Below are 17918 nucleotides of genomic sequence, written 5' to 3'. Positions count from 1 at the left end.
ACACTATTTAACCAATGCTTTTGTAATTGTATCGTTTTTGCTCTGGAAATATTTGATGAACTGTAAATAAAAGATTATAATTACATTATTATTATTATTATTATTATTATTATTATTATTATTATTATTATTATTATTATCATCATCATCATCATTATTATTATCATTATCATTATCATTATCATTATCATTATCATTATTATTATTATTATTATTATTATTATTATTATTATTATTATTATTATTATTATTATCATTATTATTTTTACAAGTAGAACCGCTGCTGAAGTGATATATAATTGAAAACGCCTATTTGGATATCATGTGACTTATGAAGTCATCACCCTAAGTTTGATATGTCAGATATTTAATATATTATCTCCAAATGGAGATAAGTCAACCCGTTAAGGACGGTGCTTCCTTCTGCTACTGCGCATACGTTCTGCGCCTCTCGCGATGGTCCAAGAAAGTCGGGTTTCTTAACGGTGGTGTCTGCTAAAACAGAGATTATATTTGCGCGGTTTATAACTACGCATGAAAAGCAGATCTGGAGAAGGGTTGGAATTCAAAACGACGTTCCACGCTTCACTTGACTCTTCCGCTCAGGTTGTCGAAAGTTACCACAAACAGAGCTTCTCAGGACTACACTCACCCGGATGATCGATCATAATAAACGTACTTTAGAATTATTGTTGCTTAATCCAGGCCTTCGTCCGGCTCTAACTTTCCTCGATCGTTTCCAAGCTACCACAAATGGACAAATTTTTATCTATTCTAGCTAGTATATTTATTTTTACTTAAGCCTAAAAACGGAAATCCAATTTTTTCCTAGCATTCATAGGGGTGTCATGGGAAGAGGCGAAGGAAAAATAGCGACTTGCGGATTTTGATCCAATATCTTCCCATGACACCCCGTGCGCCTCAATCCATCCTCGTATCCAATCCTCTCACACCAAAAAACACGTAAATAGCGACTGGGTACGAGTCTGGAGAAATCACTCTTGGTTGCTTCGCACAGATATGATCTTTAAATGTGTTCACACTGAATGAGAGCCGTACGGTGCGAACGAAACTGCCCCGAAACAAAATGTTCAAAAATTAGTTTCTCCACGAGTATTTGTCCTATCGAAGCGATTTAAAGAGACACAATCAGCTTTGTGACCACGCTGACCTGGACACTAGTTTTAAAAGTCAGTTTGCAAAGCGTTTTCAAACGTACGCGTCGAATACATGAAGAAATCCGATTCAACCTTCCTAGTGTTTTATTGGATTTTCAATTTATTACTGAATACCTGTTTCTGGGTATGCTTTTGCTCATCCTATGATATTTTTTTTTGTTATACATTTGGTTAAAAACAGTATCCAAAGGTCCAAAAGTCTCCAAAGGAATATGAAAAGAAGAGGTGGGAAACATGAGGGCGCCGGGCGGAAGAAATCACCTGCGTTGACTTAAATAACGTGAGAAATCAATCAAAAACATTGGACAGCAAATGATCATTATTTGTATTTGGAAAATCGCATTTTTTTCAACCTGGCGAAAGATTCGCGCGGAGAGAATCTTCCGTAAACGATTCGCATTCACTTCATGGCTGCTTAGTTTGGAGCTCAGACAACCTCTAGTAGAACCTTATGTTTTCTACCGGTCGAGCAAGCGCTCTTACAATGACATGGGTTTGGTTCCTAAATCTAGATAGTGGACAAGTTGTAGAAACGAAATTATAAAAGCAAAATATCTGATTAAAAGCAGAAATGAACAGTAAAATGATTCTTCGACTTCAGAAGGTATTCGTTGACGTTTGATTCCCTGGGCAAGCCCATCAGTAAATTCTCCATGGTATCAGGCAAATGAGTGTTCTAATATGACATTAGGTCTATAAACACTATTTTGACTGGTAAATACTTCGACTCCACAAGGTTTGTTTAGATTTTTTTAAAGGATGCGCTTCTCAGCGCGAGACTTGTGATAAAGTGTCTGTTTTTGTGATGAGTTTAAACGCGTTTTACGTGTGTTCACGTGACTGATGACGTCATTACACTAAATTTGATATAAGTGATATTTTTTTGCAAGTGTTATTCCCAGTTTATGTCGCGTTCTCCTTGGCTTCAAATTAACAAAGTTATTACGCATTTGCGACATTTCTGGTGCAAAGGATTCTGGGAAGGTTCTTATTATGGAGAGATGCCACATAAACTGTTTTTTCTCCTATTCATCAAATCGTACACAAACTACTGAAATTAACAGTTGTATACCTAGCAGACTAAATATAAATTGTGGTTTACCCCAAGGCTCCGTTCTGGGACCACTTCTCTTCCTGCTCTATATAAATGTATATAAACTCCAATTTTTTCTTTTTGCAGATGACACTCATGTTTTTTTTTTGCTCATAAAGACTTAAAGTCACTAGAATTTATACTAAATGAAGAATTACACAACCTATATACCTGGCTGACCTCTAACAAGCTTACTATGAATATTAAAAATTCAAACTACGTTATTTTTCGCCCTCACCAGAAAAAGCTCAACTATCAACCTCAGATCTATATTTTTGACAATTAAGACAACAAAAAGGTTTCTCTTGAACGTAAAAACTTCATTAAATATCTTGGATTATTAATTGATGAAAATTTGTCCTGGAAGACACATATTAATTCTGTTGCAACAAAAATAAGTAAGACAATTGGGCTAATCGCAAGGTTACGGCATATTGTTCCTACTTGCACTCTTTTGAATATTTATCAGTCTCTAATCGTACCTTACATAACTTATGGTCTCACTTATTGGGGCAATGCATGTAAAACCTTCCTTGATCAAATTCTTGTTCTTCAAAAGCGCGCATTGCGGCTAATATATTTTGATGAAACAAACGACCATGCCATACCTTTTTTTGTTAAAGCAAAAATACTACCAGTACGATTCTTGTATTATGAATCCGTTTGCAACCTCATGTTTGATAGAAACGAAAACAATGCCCCAAGAAATATTTTGAATCTGTTTTCTCGAATTTCTAGTGTCCATTCCTATAAAACGCGTTCCTCTACCTCTGATTATTTTTATATAAAGGAATCTCGCATTAATGCCACACGAAATGCATTCTCACGTGTTGGGGTCAAGATTTGGAACGGGATACCTGCAACTCTAAAAAAAATTTACTTTAATTTTGGTGTATACCCTTATCTAAATCTGCGCTATTATGTAAAGTTAAGTTTTCCGTTCTCCAGCATGTCTCTAATTTACTGTAATTTTTTTTTTTATTATGTTCTCGTGCTCGTCTTGTCCCGCCTCGACTAGCTTTGTGGCTATTTGCGGGACAAGCCCTTTATATAATCTAAATCTGTAGATAAATAAATTGTTGTTGTTGTTGTTATGATGATTATATATTTCTTTAATAATTATTATTATGTTTTTATCATCATCATCATTATTTTTTTTTTGTTTTTAATGAATGTTCTTTCGTACGCGCCTAATCACGCACACATGGTTTCCTTTTAGGGAAGAGAATAATCAGCCATTGGATATTAGATGGGTCTGATCCAGACGTAAAGTAAGTAATAGAAGAACTAAGGAAGCCATCTTTCTGTGGACGCTGAGAAATTCAGTTCAGACCGTATGATATGCTATGATATGATATGCTTGTGTCACTTTACAATGGTGTTTAAGGTCTGATGGCCAAATTTAAATTTGCGGAAAATGTAACAGGGGTCTGTAATAAAAGCTCTTGTGAGTGGCTGTAGATGAGTTCCACTTCTCACTACGCTCTTCTTAATTAAAAAAAGTTTAATTTTTTTCAATAGATATTTTGGTACTGTGAACTTCACTGAGGGCTGGTGTCCTGGCAGCAAGGCCGTCTATTTTAGTCATAACAGCTCCTACGCAACTGTACCTAACGTACACATCACGAATTGTGATTTTACAATTGCGTTTTGGATGAAATCCACTGGTGTTGATGGACCTATAATAGCACTCCGAACAGTTAGTGGAAAACTATTTTACGTTGCAATTAAGAATTCCGTTGTCTTTCTGTCTGTTTACAACACTCTGGCAAAAGCAGACTTCAAGATCAATGATTGGAACCGTATAGTGATAACTTGTGAGCAGTTCAAGATCAAAGTCTTTGTCAATAGTACTGAAAGACTATTGCAGGAGAGATGGAATGAACACTTCTTTGTTTCGTCAGACCATGTGCAGCCGTACTGTATTATCGGAAATAATCCGCATTTTTTCAAGATTGGAATAATTACGGAATTAACAACACAGTCGTTTGTTGGTTCAGTTATGGATCTCTATGTTGTTGGAAGGGCTTTGTCTGTGGGTGAAATAGCAGATATAATTAAAGGTAACAATCAATTACTTATTACTTTTTTCGATACCCACCATAAAATCCCCATTTTAAAAGCACCTCGTTTCAAGGCCTATAAAACTAACAAGACTCATTTCTCAACTGCAGTCCGTATCCTGGTAATTTTGAGATTTCCGTTGAAATCCGAACATTTTTAAAAGGGCTTTGTCACCAGAATTTTGTTGGTGTTTTGTCAAATTATGCTAACGTAAGTGAATAATAATAATAATAATAATAATAATAATAATAATAATAATAATAATAATAATAATAATAAAAATAATAATAATAATAAAAATAATAGCATTCCATTAATAAATTGGCTCTTCTATGCTAAAAAAAGTTCCTATTCTACTCTAATCACTACACAAAACATGGTATAATATAATAATTTACAATAATATCATATTTTAATTTAACAATTAAAATATAAAGAAACTAAAATGTAGATTTAATGAAATTCATGTAACTTCTAATCTCTTTTGAGCATTATTGATAAGATATGGTGCCAAATTTCTCTAAAAAGATCGAAAGTCAGTACAGTTCCGCAAGTAGCTTGGCAGTGCGTTGAACATGGCTGCTGAACTGTCTTGGAAGGTGCCACTTTCGATAGCACCCTTAATCTGACTTCACAGGACGAGCGTAGGTCTCTTGCTGGTATATGTTGTTCAAGTTTCAAGTACTGTGGCCAATAATCGAAATATGGTGCTTTGAATACGCACTAATTCACTAATTTAGGATAATTTTGATCTAACATGTACCCTCCCTCGCGAGGAAAAGGATGGAAGAAGAGCAAACTCCAATTAGTTTTTATCGAAAGGTCACGAGTTTCACTAGTATTCACTAGGATACAACTTGGAAACTGTTTTTTTTTTTTTTGCAATCCACTTCTGTCCTGGTCAACCGGAGCCACTTGTTAATAGTTTCAGCTTGTATAGTACATGGTCGCAACTTATCAGAAATGGACCGTATTGTTTTCAGTTTCCATGTGGTGTAACATCTGGCTTATCAAAGTGTAACTAAAAATAGCAGAAATGGTTAAAATATATCCCATAAATCATCGATGACGAGCAAATGACGATAAGTCGAGGGCAGGAATTTTATTGGATGCATTTCATTTGCTAGAAGGACAAGGTGGTTTTTACGGCTCAAAATTAATCGGCGATGTAAGGTTGAATGCGCTGGGTTTGTTTGGAATATTCTCTCAACAAAACAGTTGCAATGACCAGAAGAAAGAGATCATGAAGGATATGCAATTTGAAACTCAGTTCTGTTTTTTTTTTTATTATTATTATTTTATTTTTTATTTGTTTTTTTTATTTTAGGTCGTGATCTATGGTAAAATAAAGAAAACGCATTTGGCCAAGATTGGTTATCATGGGGAGGTTGATGGAAGGGGCCCCGGGAGTTAGCCCAAGGAAAGCAACTCGCACCCATGACACTGATCAATAATTGGTAAAAATGGCGCTTGTTGTGTATTGATTTTTTTTTTTTTTATTTAGGCGAGCCTATACCTCCTGTTATCAATAACAAAGAAACGGAAATAAATGGCTGCGATGTTAATCTGACATGGAGTCCTCTAAGACGCAAAGCATGCCTCATTACAAAGTACAGGATATACTACAGAACAAAGGAATCGCAAGAAAATGAAGCTGATTGGAGTCAAATACCTATTTCCCAAGTTACAAGAACCTCCCATGTCATACGACTCACTTGTGACAAGAAGTATGAGATTGCAGTCTCTACGTTCCATGGAATAATCGAGAGTAAAAAGTCAATCTCTTGGCTTGTAAAAGTCAACGCAGGTGTGATATTATTTTATGATGAAGGTTATAATTATACCGTCGTGTGATAAGTTGAATGGAGATGTTAAAAACTGTGAAAATCACTCACATCAAGATCATCCATTTAAATGTTATAAGTGAACAAGCTAAGGTTTCACCTTGTATCTATTCAGTATCTTCAACTACTACTTGCAACTTTGAATTATTAGTTTAAACTTCAGCCAAGTTAAAAGTGTCTTAATTGAGACAAGATAAAGTTTTTTCTGCACATGTTGGTGCTAGATTTTGGGCGTAAATGGAAGAAGAAAAAAAATATAAAAAAGAAGACGAAAAAGGAAAATAGCGCCCCTTTACAGTCTGTTCAAGATAATTTACCCATTTGTCTAATGTGGTCCAGTCTGCTGCTCGGTTGTAATTGCTCTTTTTTCTTTTTTTTTTTTTTTTGGCTGTTTAACACTAGTTACGTTGTATTTTTATATATAAATAAATAAATCTTTCAGCGAAGAGGGCTACTACTACCAACAAAAATGATGCTACGACAGGTACAACTGGTACTCCAACAGATGAAAGCGTTTCTACTACTACCAACAAAAATGATGCCACGACAGATACAACTGGTACTCCAACGGATAAAAGCGTTACTGCAAAGATAGCTGGAATTATTGCTGGAATTTCTGTAGTTCTTGTGGCTGTGATAATTATTGGAATCATTTACTTTAGAAGAAGGCAAGAGAACGACATACGCAGACATACTAAGCACGAAAGGTAGGCTAGAACGTTGTCATATTATTTGGCAATTGTCAAATACCGTGACATCAAATCAAGTGTGAGCTAACACCAATTTGATGTTATTCCTGCCCAAAGCGTCACTCAACTAAATCTTCCAGGGAAGTTCTACCTCGAAGAGTTAGGATAGTTTCATCGAGCTTATCCAAAAGCAAAAAAAAAAAAAAAAAAAAAAAGATGAAGATGAAATAAAGAAAAACCGAGAAAAACCTGCTGTGGAACTTTATTAGCAAAAATACGGAGTCATCTTTGACTTCGAGCGTGGCTCATGCAAACGCATTTTAATGGCTCAAGTTAGAGTTTGCTGATTTTGGGAGAACAGATGTTTGGCTTAAAAAATATCCAGAAATTTTTGGAAAGGAACGCCGCACCTCTGAGAAAAACGGTTTCGAAATTGCCTAACATTTGGCCCAAGACATTTTCGCGATCACAAGGAAATTGCAAAACTCCATAAAAAATTAAGTTTTATGTTAAGTCGGGATATTTTCCTTTAACAACGTTTTTTAGACGATAAACAATACAAGCAATCGATATGAGTCCCCAGAAATGACGCGAAATATATTTTATTGAGCTTCAAATTTGTATATATTTTGCGTGACATCAGGGTCAGTAAGGGTCAAAACCAGGGGGGGGTGGTGAAACTACGAAACGCAACGACAAGAGAATTGCTAAATAGCATCATTCATTATCATTTCGCACAGACATTAAATGGTGAAAGTTTGAAGGAAATCGGCCAACCCCCATCTTTCACCTCTGCCTGGTTTTCTCAGACAATGACTCTTAATTCATAAAATTTGCATTGAATTCCACGTTATATAAGGCAGTAGACATTCTTACAAAAAATATATTTTAAGTATTTTTTTCCTTCAAATCTTAAAGCATATGAGGCCGAATAATAATTAGTATTTTAGCAGCATGTTGATAGCGAAAAGAAAACAGAGGCAGATTTTGGCTTGAATAAGAACTTAGTTTTAATAAAAATCTTGAAACATGTACTCTTCTCTGCTTTCTGATATTAGGGAGGTTCAGCAACGATTATGGCGACGGCAACGACAACGCCGCAAAACAAAAACAATCGCTCTGCCCGTGCGTTTTACATTTTGGTACATTTCTCTGTCGTCCTCTGTAAAACAGCAACGTGAAATTACCACATTTAAGGTTTTGTGGCGAACATGAACGCACGGCGGTGAATTTTTCATTTTTATTCTTAACTTGTACGCCACTCCTACCAATTTAGTTCCTGGATAGCTCGCCATTTTTATAAAAATTGAGCGATTGAAATAATCGCGAAGTAGCACAAATGAAATAAAGATAGACGTTTTCATTGCCGTTACCATCGTCGTTGCTTAAAGCCAGCGACACACCTGGCGATTTTATGCGTCGATCGCGGCAAATTTGATCGGCAGCGATTGATGCGGACACACCTGGCGATTTTATTCGCCGATTATGGCAATGTGGCAGTTTTCAAAACATATGTGATAAAATTGCCCAACTTGATGGGTTGGCTCGCAGCAATAATGTAGAAAATCACGGGAACGAGCACACTTGGCGAATGCCGGCGAATTTAATCGCCGATATTTGACATGCCAGATAACGGCGATTTTCGCCGATCGCGGCTATCGGCGTATGTGTGTCGCTGGCTTAAGCTCCCTAATGACGACATCTGCACAACCTTTGATACCAAGCACAAAAACAGCATGTTCCAAGGCTGTATCCTTTACGAGTAGAATTCATGTACAATAAAATCTCCAATTCCACTGCGACAAACCGATGAGCGGTGCCGGATCAATTGCCGTTAGGATCAGTCTACCATCAGTATTTTGTATTTACATTTCATGTACGCCGTTAAGGGTTGATTATAACGTGTCACCGCTAGTGGGGGGAGGAGGGGGGGGGGGGGGGGGGGACTCGGAGGTGTGGGTGATAAGCAATTTGCCTCAATAAAGTTTCAACAGTGTTTCTGAATCAAAGTTTGGACCCCCCCCCCCCCCCCTCCTCCCTCCCACATAAAAAAAATTCCTTCATCCTCCCCAGCGCTGCACAAGAATCCAAACAAGAGGACTTTAATCAAATAGCCAAAGCAAAATAAATTCTAAGATTAAATACAAATTTATATATATATATTTCGATTTATTTTTAAATGACGTCAGTCTTTTAAGAAAGAAGTCCAACATCGTTCCTTTGCTGCTACGAGAAGTCACGCCTAAGCGAGTAACCATCATGGAGGAACTTGGTCGAGGTGCTTATGGTAAGGTTCACAAAGGAGTCATGAGGGAATTACCTAAGAAAGAAGTATTTTCCGAGCCCAGAGAGGAACGAGTGGACATCAGTGAAGGACGAGTGGTTGCCATAAAAGTTTTACTTGGTGAGAAATTCCTTTATGTGCAACGCTACTGAGATTTTTACGCCATGAGTCGAAAACTGTGTTAATATCAAAGCTAGAAACAAAAAAGAAATGTAACAAAATATGTTCTCAAACAGAGAAAAAAATATATCCACTTTTTAACAATGTCGGTTCAAGACGCATTTGAACAAATTGTAATCCATTTCCGTCCAATCCGTCTTTATCCAGAGTTTCAGAAAATTGGCAGACTTATTTTGAAATAAAACCGAACATTTCTCTTCCATTTTCTTAGATTCTTATGCCTTTTAGGTCTTTAGAGTAAATAAGGACAAAGTAAAGAAATATGCGTAAAGCAAATTAGGTCCCTGATAAATACTTTACAATACTCGATTTCTGTTTTATACAAATGTATTAGAATGATGCCGAAGGAGATCCACTGACCCTCCCAAATTATATTTTTAACAGCAAACGTTCGTTGTGCCGTTTGGAATAAGTACCTCAACAGTACAATAAATTAGAGAATTACCTCTGTAATGTCTCAGGTACAGTGCAAAGTAAAACTATCAAAATCCTACTGAGCGTTAGCCCTAGTTAGAAAATGGGGGACGGCTCGAAGTAAAGAAAAATAAACTTTGACCTCGGCCGAAATCGAACCCAGGACCTCCGGATTTGATCTTCCGTTGCTTTGATCGATCGTTTATTTCATCAACAGGTAAACATGACATATACACTTCGCGACTTGATTTAGTGAAACCATTGATTGGTGGGTTGGAGGTGGTATGTAATCAAACGCCTCCAAACTTAGGAATTTTTTTTGAAATTTATTTGGAGACAACTTGGTGTGAAATTCGTTGCTACCATGGCAGCGATATCTTGAACTGCAATTTTGCTGTTTCACGGTATTTGCTTTATTTTAAGGTTATGATAGTGTATTTGTTGCTCTAGATGGTCTTTTTGATGGAATTTTGGTGGTTCCCCGACGTCTTGGGAACTGTTGGTAAATCGTGCCGTAATCCTCACACCATGCAGCGTCATCATCTCCCGCTACGAGATTCCTACTTGACTTGACATGAACGTAGAGCAGTGATTTAATTTGACACTTTAAGAGCGACAACAAAGAAAAGTTACAGAGGTGCTGGAAGTCCTTCGGTTAAAAAGATCTTCCGTTTACTGGATTATCGGTTATGGACTGGTTGACTCACAAATCAACCGGGATTCTACATTGATGTCTTTTTATAGATACTCCCTGTTTCCTTTTTGGTGCAGCCTATTTACTTACTTGTTGATCGACTGGCTGGCTTGCTGACTGACTGACTGATTGACTGATTGACTGACTGACTGACTGACCAACTGACTGACTGACTGACTGACTGACTGACTGAATGACTGACTGACTGACTGGATAACTGAATGACTGAATAACTGATTGGGTGACTGAGTGATTGATTGATGTTTCAGAAAGGGCCGGCGCAGAAGGCAGACTACAGTTACTTCAGGAAATAGAACTTATGAAGGAAATAGGTTCTCACAGAAATATTCTGAGCATGCTCGGCTGCTGGGTTAGGACAGAACCCATCATGCTTATCTTGGAGTATGTTCCACATGGGGATCTTCTTCAATGGCTTAGAAACAAGAGGCACCAGGTCAGAATCTAGTTTAATTTCTTACTTAAGAAATATTGGGTTACTTAGATTTAATTTCTTACTTTTTTTAACTTCATCCCAATCTGCGAAGGGCCTTAAAGTTAAATTAAAGATTTTTAAGGTCCTGATATTTTTTTCTGTACTCGTTGAGCTTGAAGGTTTTATTCCATCATACATAGCGAAAATCAAGGGATCTGTTGTCGCCACTGTCTACGTTTTTCATTCGACTGCGACAAGAAACAAACTAATCAACATTGGAGACAAATTCCAACAAGCTAGCAAATATCCTTGCTTATGAAGAAACCTAAGTGATTCCCTATATATGGGAAAATTGATTTTTTGGTTGAATTTGATGTCACCATGGTAACCAACCATTCACATTTTCGGGAATTTCAACTATTTCCGTTGTAAATGTAGAAAAACTAGTTTCATTACACATGGTTTTATGTTTTTAACTCATTTCAATGTTCTTCTACTGGTTTTTATTACTTTTCGTTTAACTTTCACAAACGTTGTGTACAGTGTAAAAATTGAACAAAAGATAGTCATAACCAATAATAAAAGGAACACTAATATGAGCTAAACCATAAACGTTGGTAAGACAAGTAATTTTTCTTCCTTTAAGCCCAATCTAGACCTGGGAGGGGGCGTATTCTGCCTGCGGCAACTTTGAACATAAAAAAACGTTTTTTAAATTTGCGCAAACGGCATGAAACTTTAGGACTTTTTAGAAAATTTATCTGGTAAGAATTTGATACGGTTGGTTAGTATTCATAGGCTTTGATGTTACTATGATAAGCGATTTTTGACAGGTAGTTTTTTCAGAACATGGTCAATCTCTTTTCACAGTGAAGAAAAATTACTTTTCTTACTGTTGCTTTCGGGTTTTTTTTTAGCTCGTACTAGTGTCAATTCCTTTATTGGTTTTGGTTACTTTTTGCTTAATTTCGGTGTTTTCCTGAAGTTTCGGAAATCTTAAAATCCTTAAATCACGTTTATCTCCAGGAAGACACTAACCCGTTAATTGACCCCGCAAGTATAATGTTACTTTTTCTATTCAATTTGCAGCTGAAATTAAAGAATTCGATTGACGTGGGCATCTTTGGAGAGTTAACCTTTCCTTCCACTAACGGCGAGATAACTGATCAAGGAAGCGCAAAAGTACAGCCTCAGGTAATCGACAAGGAAGGAAGGTTGGACGATAGAGAAGAAAATATAGAGGAAGGAGAAGGAGCTGAAGGAGGTGATGATAAAGTGGACCTCACCTCAGCAGAAAGTCAAGATGCTCAAGGAAAGAGTGGATACAAGCCAAAACAACGAAATGGAGAAGACAAAAATGATAAGGGACTAATAACCAGCCCTAATGATACTCCATTCCTTGACCTCGAACCCCAGTGCGCCATCATGGAAGACGAGGAACCGAGTGTCCATGGACACCAAGGTCCGAAATACTCTGCTTTGAACGTAGCCAAAGAACCTGAATTTATCTCTCATCCCTCCAGCAGCCTTGGGGAGTCAGGCAAGAACACAGAAGTAAGCATCATTATCAGGAGCGACCTTAAGGATGCCGATGAAAACAGAAAGCAAGGGGAGGAGTTGCAACTGTTAACAGCGGACAAACTAAGCGAGCAAACAGAGAACACTAACATCAACGACAGCTTTGATGTAAGCATTCAATCTCCGACCATCCTATGTCAACCAGGCACCACAAGTTTTGAACTAGAAAAAGAAGACAAGAAGCAACCAGTCATGTCGACTTTGGCAGTGCCTTCCATCCACTTTGGCCCCGTTACGAAAAGAAGAGAACTTTCTGCTAAACCAGAGAGCAAGAAAACACGAAAGAAAGAGACACTGGACAAAGGCTTAATTACCGCGAAAAAGGAAAGCACCGAAGAATTTAAGATCGCCATCCAGCTTGAAGATGAGCACCGAGGAGATGATGATGATGATGATGATGATGATGATGATGAAGTTATTTCTGCTGAAGATCTTCTATGTTTTTCGTGGCAGATAGGGCAGGGAATGGTAAGTACACAACCCAGTGGTGAAAACTACAGACTGTAAACATTTACATGAAAGTAAACGAAGATTTTGTTCACTCTCTTCAGTTCTCCAGTCCTTCATTCCATACAGCCCTCCATCCCTCCACTTTGACTTCAATATCCGATCATGCTAGAATATAAAATTGCTTGAAATCAACTCTACCTAACTCCCACTCAACTCACACTTGAACTCGTGAATTAATCAAATTATTGGGGATGCACACCAGCCAAACTGACGTTTAAGAATGAACACCAGCGAAGAACGAATGATTTACTTGTTTTCTTTTTTTCAGTTTGGTTTGTTACAGCTGTAATCATAAGCTTCTCTATAGAAAAAAATGCTGAGGCTATACTTTCGAGATTTGTCTCGACAGAAAAATCTATAACTTTAATTTTAATTTGAAATCCATTTCATCTTTTCGGCAGGAATATTTGGCCAGCAAAGGATTCATTCATCGTGACTTAGCAGCCCGTAACATTCTCGTTGGTGAGGACAGAAAGGTGAAGGTTGCAGATTTCGGTTTGCTACGCCACACAAGTGATGGTGATATATACGAGGTGAAAAACACGAAAAAGCTGCCCATCAAATGGACGGCACCCGAGGCTCTTAAGAGCGGCATATACACTTTAAAGAGTGACGTGTAAGTATGTAATCTTTTTCCTTATATACATACTACTCAAACTATGATATCGTATCACTAAGTCAGTGCTGCTGCCTTTGGGTCAGCAGCAACATTTTGCCCGGCTGTGAGAAATTGCAAAGAAACGGCAATAATAAATGGAATCCAGAGTAATGGGGTGGTTAGGTAAAGGTAACGTAAAGGTTTGGTTAATTGAAGAGCGCCATTACTCAAACAGCAACTACTTGAGCCGACAAATGTTTTGCAGCGACTTACCTAGGCCTCTCGTGACGTCATCTTGTCATCTTGGCGAAATGGATAAGCGAGAAAAAGCGGTCGAAATACTCAAGTTCTTCCCCTGCTTCTAGTGAACATGGCTCTGATTTCAGTTCCAACGCGAGTGGTAGTTTTGAAGACAATGGGAGGGAATAACATGACGCCGGCCTAACTCTCCGTGTGGTTCGCGGACATTTTTCAATTGAGTAATGGTGGCAACCCGAATGTGAAAAGTACGCTAGAAACAATCGAGATCTCAGTTGGAATTACAATTTAAAATTTGGCATGGGTTGTATTCTCCTCTCTTCTTTCCAATGCTGAAGATAAAAGGAAAGGTATAATTTTAATCACAATAGCACTTTAAATTTTCAAATAGAAATGAACTTTCCTTTTTACCCAAACACAACAATTTTTTTTAAATACCATATAATTCTGTTTTAGATGGTCTTTTGGTGTAGTGCTGTGGGAAGTGGCCACCATGGGTAAGAACATAACTTATTTACCTAATTTCTATCAAAATAGTATAAGGGGAAAAAAATCGAAAATCAAAATCTCTACTTTTCTGGGCTTGTAACGATGTTTTCTTGAAAAGCCATAGAAGAACCCATTTTTAACATTAACGTTCTAGTTCCTCGCCATGAACTCGGTAGCCTTAACAAAGCACAAAGATTGCAAACAGTCCAGGTTTTTTTTGTCTTGAACTTCAAGACTGCGTCGACTTTGAACATGAATAACTACAGGCCATCTTAGTGTTCTTTAATTTCGGCGATTTCCTGAAGTTTTGGGGAAATCCAAAAAATCCAAGATGGCTGCCACATGCCAATCATTACCTAATTCTTGCGTCATTTTGCGTCATCGCTTTCCTTTGTGGACCTTAAAAGAAACATATTTTGACGTACTATCGATCCTGCCAGCCTCATGGTAATATCTGTAATAGTAAGGAAGAAATGAAGGGGGGCAGAATCCGCCTTCTTCCCGGTCCCAAAGGACAAAAAAAAAAAAAACAGAAAAGAAAGAAAAGAAAAGATAGATAGGGTTAAGCTGAGATGCAGTTTTTGATACTTATATTGTGATAACATTTATTTTTGTTTTGTCCCCAACATGCATGTCATAAGGATATTTGTCGCAATGGTCGGTATCCGTATTGAAAATGAACCTTACAATTTGAGAACAATTTAAAAGCTGTGCAGTTTTCAAATAAATTAAGTGTGTATTTCTAATCTCTAACAATTTTTCTCTGACCTGACCCCTTTAGGAGGCATCCCGTATCCTGATATAAGCAACAGACATTTGTACAATATTCTCAAGACAGGATATCGCATGGAGAAGCCCAAAACGTGTGGTTACGAAATGTGAGTAACTAAGCACTGGTTTGACCTTACCTTATTAAAATTATTCAGCCAGGATATTCAACGAACTGCTTAAGTAAAAAGCGAATATTTTTTAAAAATGTCCAAAGTTTATTTCCTTCCTAAAAAAAAAGCAGATAATCAAGGAAAGTTTACCTTTAGGCGGGACGAAACCTCTTCGGTGAAGCTGAATTATGTCGTAGTAATCTCGAAACGTATTGTTACGTAATAAGCACAGCATTCTTTTGGTGGGAAAAATTTTATTTGGCAGTGAAGGGGTTTTGGTTGAGGATGCTAGGAAAGCTACATCCGGTGGTACCCCGGTATTAGCCCTTTGAATAATGGCCTGGATCGTTTGAGACCACGGAGGAGAGAGCCATTCTTAGCTTAGTAAAGTGCAAATCAAAGTGAACTCCCTCCTTACCGTCCCCACCTGACAGACTCAACGTTAACATGGATAAAAAAAATCCTTTGTTGTCTAATTTGCTATATTTGACCTTACCAGTTACCAGTTGATGATGGACTGTTGGAAAGACGATCCAGATGAACGTCCGACTTTCACACAGCTGATATCTATAATGGAAGAAATGATGACAACAGACACGCCATATTTTGAACCCAGCAAAACAGACGAGTCTGAGACATGTTACGGTGAGGTAGCTGCTAGCACCAGTAAAACAGCAGAACCGGGTAGCACAACCATTACCGGACAACTTGCTAGCACCACCAAGGCTGGAGAACTGGCTAGCACCAACAAGGCCAGAGAACTGGCTAGCACAAACAAGGCCGGAGAACTGGCCAGCATCAGCGACTCCATAGAAATGACCAGCATCAGCAACACCACAGAACTGGCTAACGCCAGCAACACCAGAGACCTACCCAGCACCAGCAGCACCGCAGAACTGGCTAACGTCAGCAAAACTGGGGAACTACCTAGGAGCAGCATCATCTTGGAAGTGGATACACATTTGTAGTTAGTTCAGTATCAGCGAAAAGAAAGTCATTTCCATTTGATATGCTGATTACAGGTGTAGATGATTTGTAGTCAAATTGTAGTAGCTCATTGTCAAATGCTTTTGAATCGTAGTAGCACACCTTTGGCCAGGTCTATCCAGCTAAGTTAATTATGTAGTAAACAGAACGTTAGCTTTGGAACTGGTTATTACCAAATTAGCTGAACTTCAAGACAGGGAAACCTTCTGCACCACGTAAATCTCCTTCTTCTTCCAATAAAATCAACATCTAGGGAAAGAAATAGGTGAGAGGTTCTTGCAGATATTCTGTTCATACGCGTAAGGGCGGGGAACTTTGTTGGAAGGGAATTATTGGAACAATGCCTCATGTGTTGAAGATTTTACCTTTTGTACACCTCCGTTTGGACAGTGCATCTTGATAAATGATGAATTGTTAATTTAATTCTAATATAATTTTGTAAGACGCAAGTCAAAATAATGAACAGAAAAACTATTTATATAGATCACCGTACAGAAAATGTCAGGTTTAGTATCTATATTAATCATTACATTTGCATACGAAAGGATCTTCACCATCATACTCGTAGACCAGTGAAGGATCCATTGGCTATTTATAATTTGTAATACGTACCATTTTTTGAAAGGCATGTTTTTTTTAAAGGTAAAGTTGTAGGGAGCTTGATTAAATTTCATTAATGAAGGTCCAGTTTCTAGCTGTAACGTTATTCACCATGTCATTGCTAAAATAGTTTATAGCTGAGGCATTAAAATAAAGCAGTTTAAAACGATCACTGACCTGGTGCAAGTTCTTTCATCCCGCGAATTATGAAGACAAAATATTTTTGCTGTTTTTTATTTTTGTCTGACGAATTTAGAATTAGCTTTGCAGTAGGAAAAAGAATGTGATGACAGAATCTAAAAGCAGAATGAATCCATTGTTACTAAATGTTAACGTTGCATGTTAAGTGGAAAGTTTACCTTATGATGCTGAATTCGTAACTATGTTCAACCCTTCTCTACTCTTCTCTTCCTTACAAAACGTAACTCGGAAAATTGCAACGTTCAAGAGAAATGTGAGACTAGTTCAATCGATAGGAAAATCTCAGATTCTTGTCATTGATGTGTCATATGTGAACGGTAAATGGTATATCAAAATTCCTACAAAATAAAGAAAACAAATTCCACGTAGGGATATTCTGCCAACCAGACACTATGCAGAGACAATTCCGAAATGGACAAACTTTGCAAAAACCTCAAAAACTACTGGTTTCACTTGAGGGAAGGCACTTAGATGATCTTACTCTTTTCATCGAGATCTTGCTCTTCAACAGCCGTACGGTAAATTGCGAGGAAAGAGTGCTTGGCTCCTAACTCGCCTAAACAACCACTATGTTGGTCATTTTCTGACCACTCAGTATCCTGATTGAGTTTTTGCGCCAACAGTGCATAACAATCCTGGATGCATAGCAGGTGACAACATTGTAGTTACCGCGGATTGATGTACAAGGCGAGATCTTATAACATACTTTATCCCTTATTGAAAGGCGTAGTAAGAAACCACTTACATTTAGTTTTTGAAGCTTCTTGGAGAACTTGGAGAAATGAGACGAGTCACAAACATGCCTTTTGCAGTGAGCTGGACAAATTGGTGAACAATTTTTACATAAATGTCCATCAAAAAGACAAAATAGAAAACGAATCAGACACGCTTTCCATCGTTCTCGAGAAGTATCCAGAGATGCTTGGACGAGTACAATTCAAAT

The 17918-nt window shown here is 37.6% G+C and overlaps 2 protein-coding genes across 2 annotated transcripts in view; both read left to right on the top strand.

Annotated features, from left to right (window-relative positions):
* The window catches only part of LOC146459837 (uncharacterized), a 111118-nt gene that overhangs the window by 45737 nt on the left and 47463 nt on the right, over window positions 1-17918 (top strand). The window contains exons 8-11 of the mRNA XM_085088754.1: window positions 3491-3542; window positions 3793-4334; window positions 5840-6142; window positions 6622-6692. Coding sequence (XP_084944880.1) covers window positions 3491-3542; window positions 3793-4334; window positions 5840-6142; window positions 6622-6692 — 968 coding nt within the window. The remainder of the gene's footprint in view (window positions 1-3490; window positions 3543-3792; window positions 4335-5839; window positions 6143-6621; window positions 6693-17918) is intronic.
* Window positions 9128-16933, top strand: LOC146459841 (uncharacterized). The gene is made up of 7 exons (XM_085088742.1): window positions 9128-9272; window positions 10710-10894; window positions 11963-12919; window positions 13363-13577; window positions 14274-14314; window positions 15088-15184; window positions 15687-16933. The coding sequence occupies exons 1-7, from the start codon at window positions 9128-9130 to the stop codon at window positions 16153-16155; spliced, it is 2109 nt and encodes a 702-aa protein (XP_084944868.1). The 3' UTR covers window positions 16156-16933.

This window comes from Pavona decussata, unplaced genomic scaffold (genome assembly GCF_977016875.1).
Source record: "Pavona decussata unplaced genomic scaffold, jaPavDecu1.1 SCAFFOLD_215, whole genome shotgun sequence".
Taxonomy (NCBI): domain Eukaryota; kingdom Metazoa; phylum Cnidaria; class Anthozoa; order Scleractinia; family Agariciidae; genus Pavona; species Pavona decussata.
The sequence above is the reverse complement of the archived record's forward strand: the minus strand, read 5'-3'. Positions and strand labels throughout refer to the sequence as shown.

Coding starts and splice junctions, on each gene's coding strand:
- LOC146459841 (XM_085088742.1), top strand. CDS start 9,128: ATGGAGGAACTTGGTCGAGGTGCTTATGGTAAGGTTCACAAAGGAGTC. Junction 9,273..10,709: donor TGCCATAAAAGTTTTACTTG/GTGAGAAATTCC, acceptor TTGATGTTTCAG/AAAGGGCCGGCGCAGAAGGC. Junction 15,185..15,686: donor AAAACGTGTGGTTACGAAAT/GTGAGTAACTAA, acceptor TGACCTTACCAG/TTACCAGTTGATGATGGACT.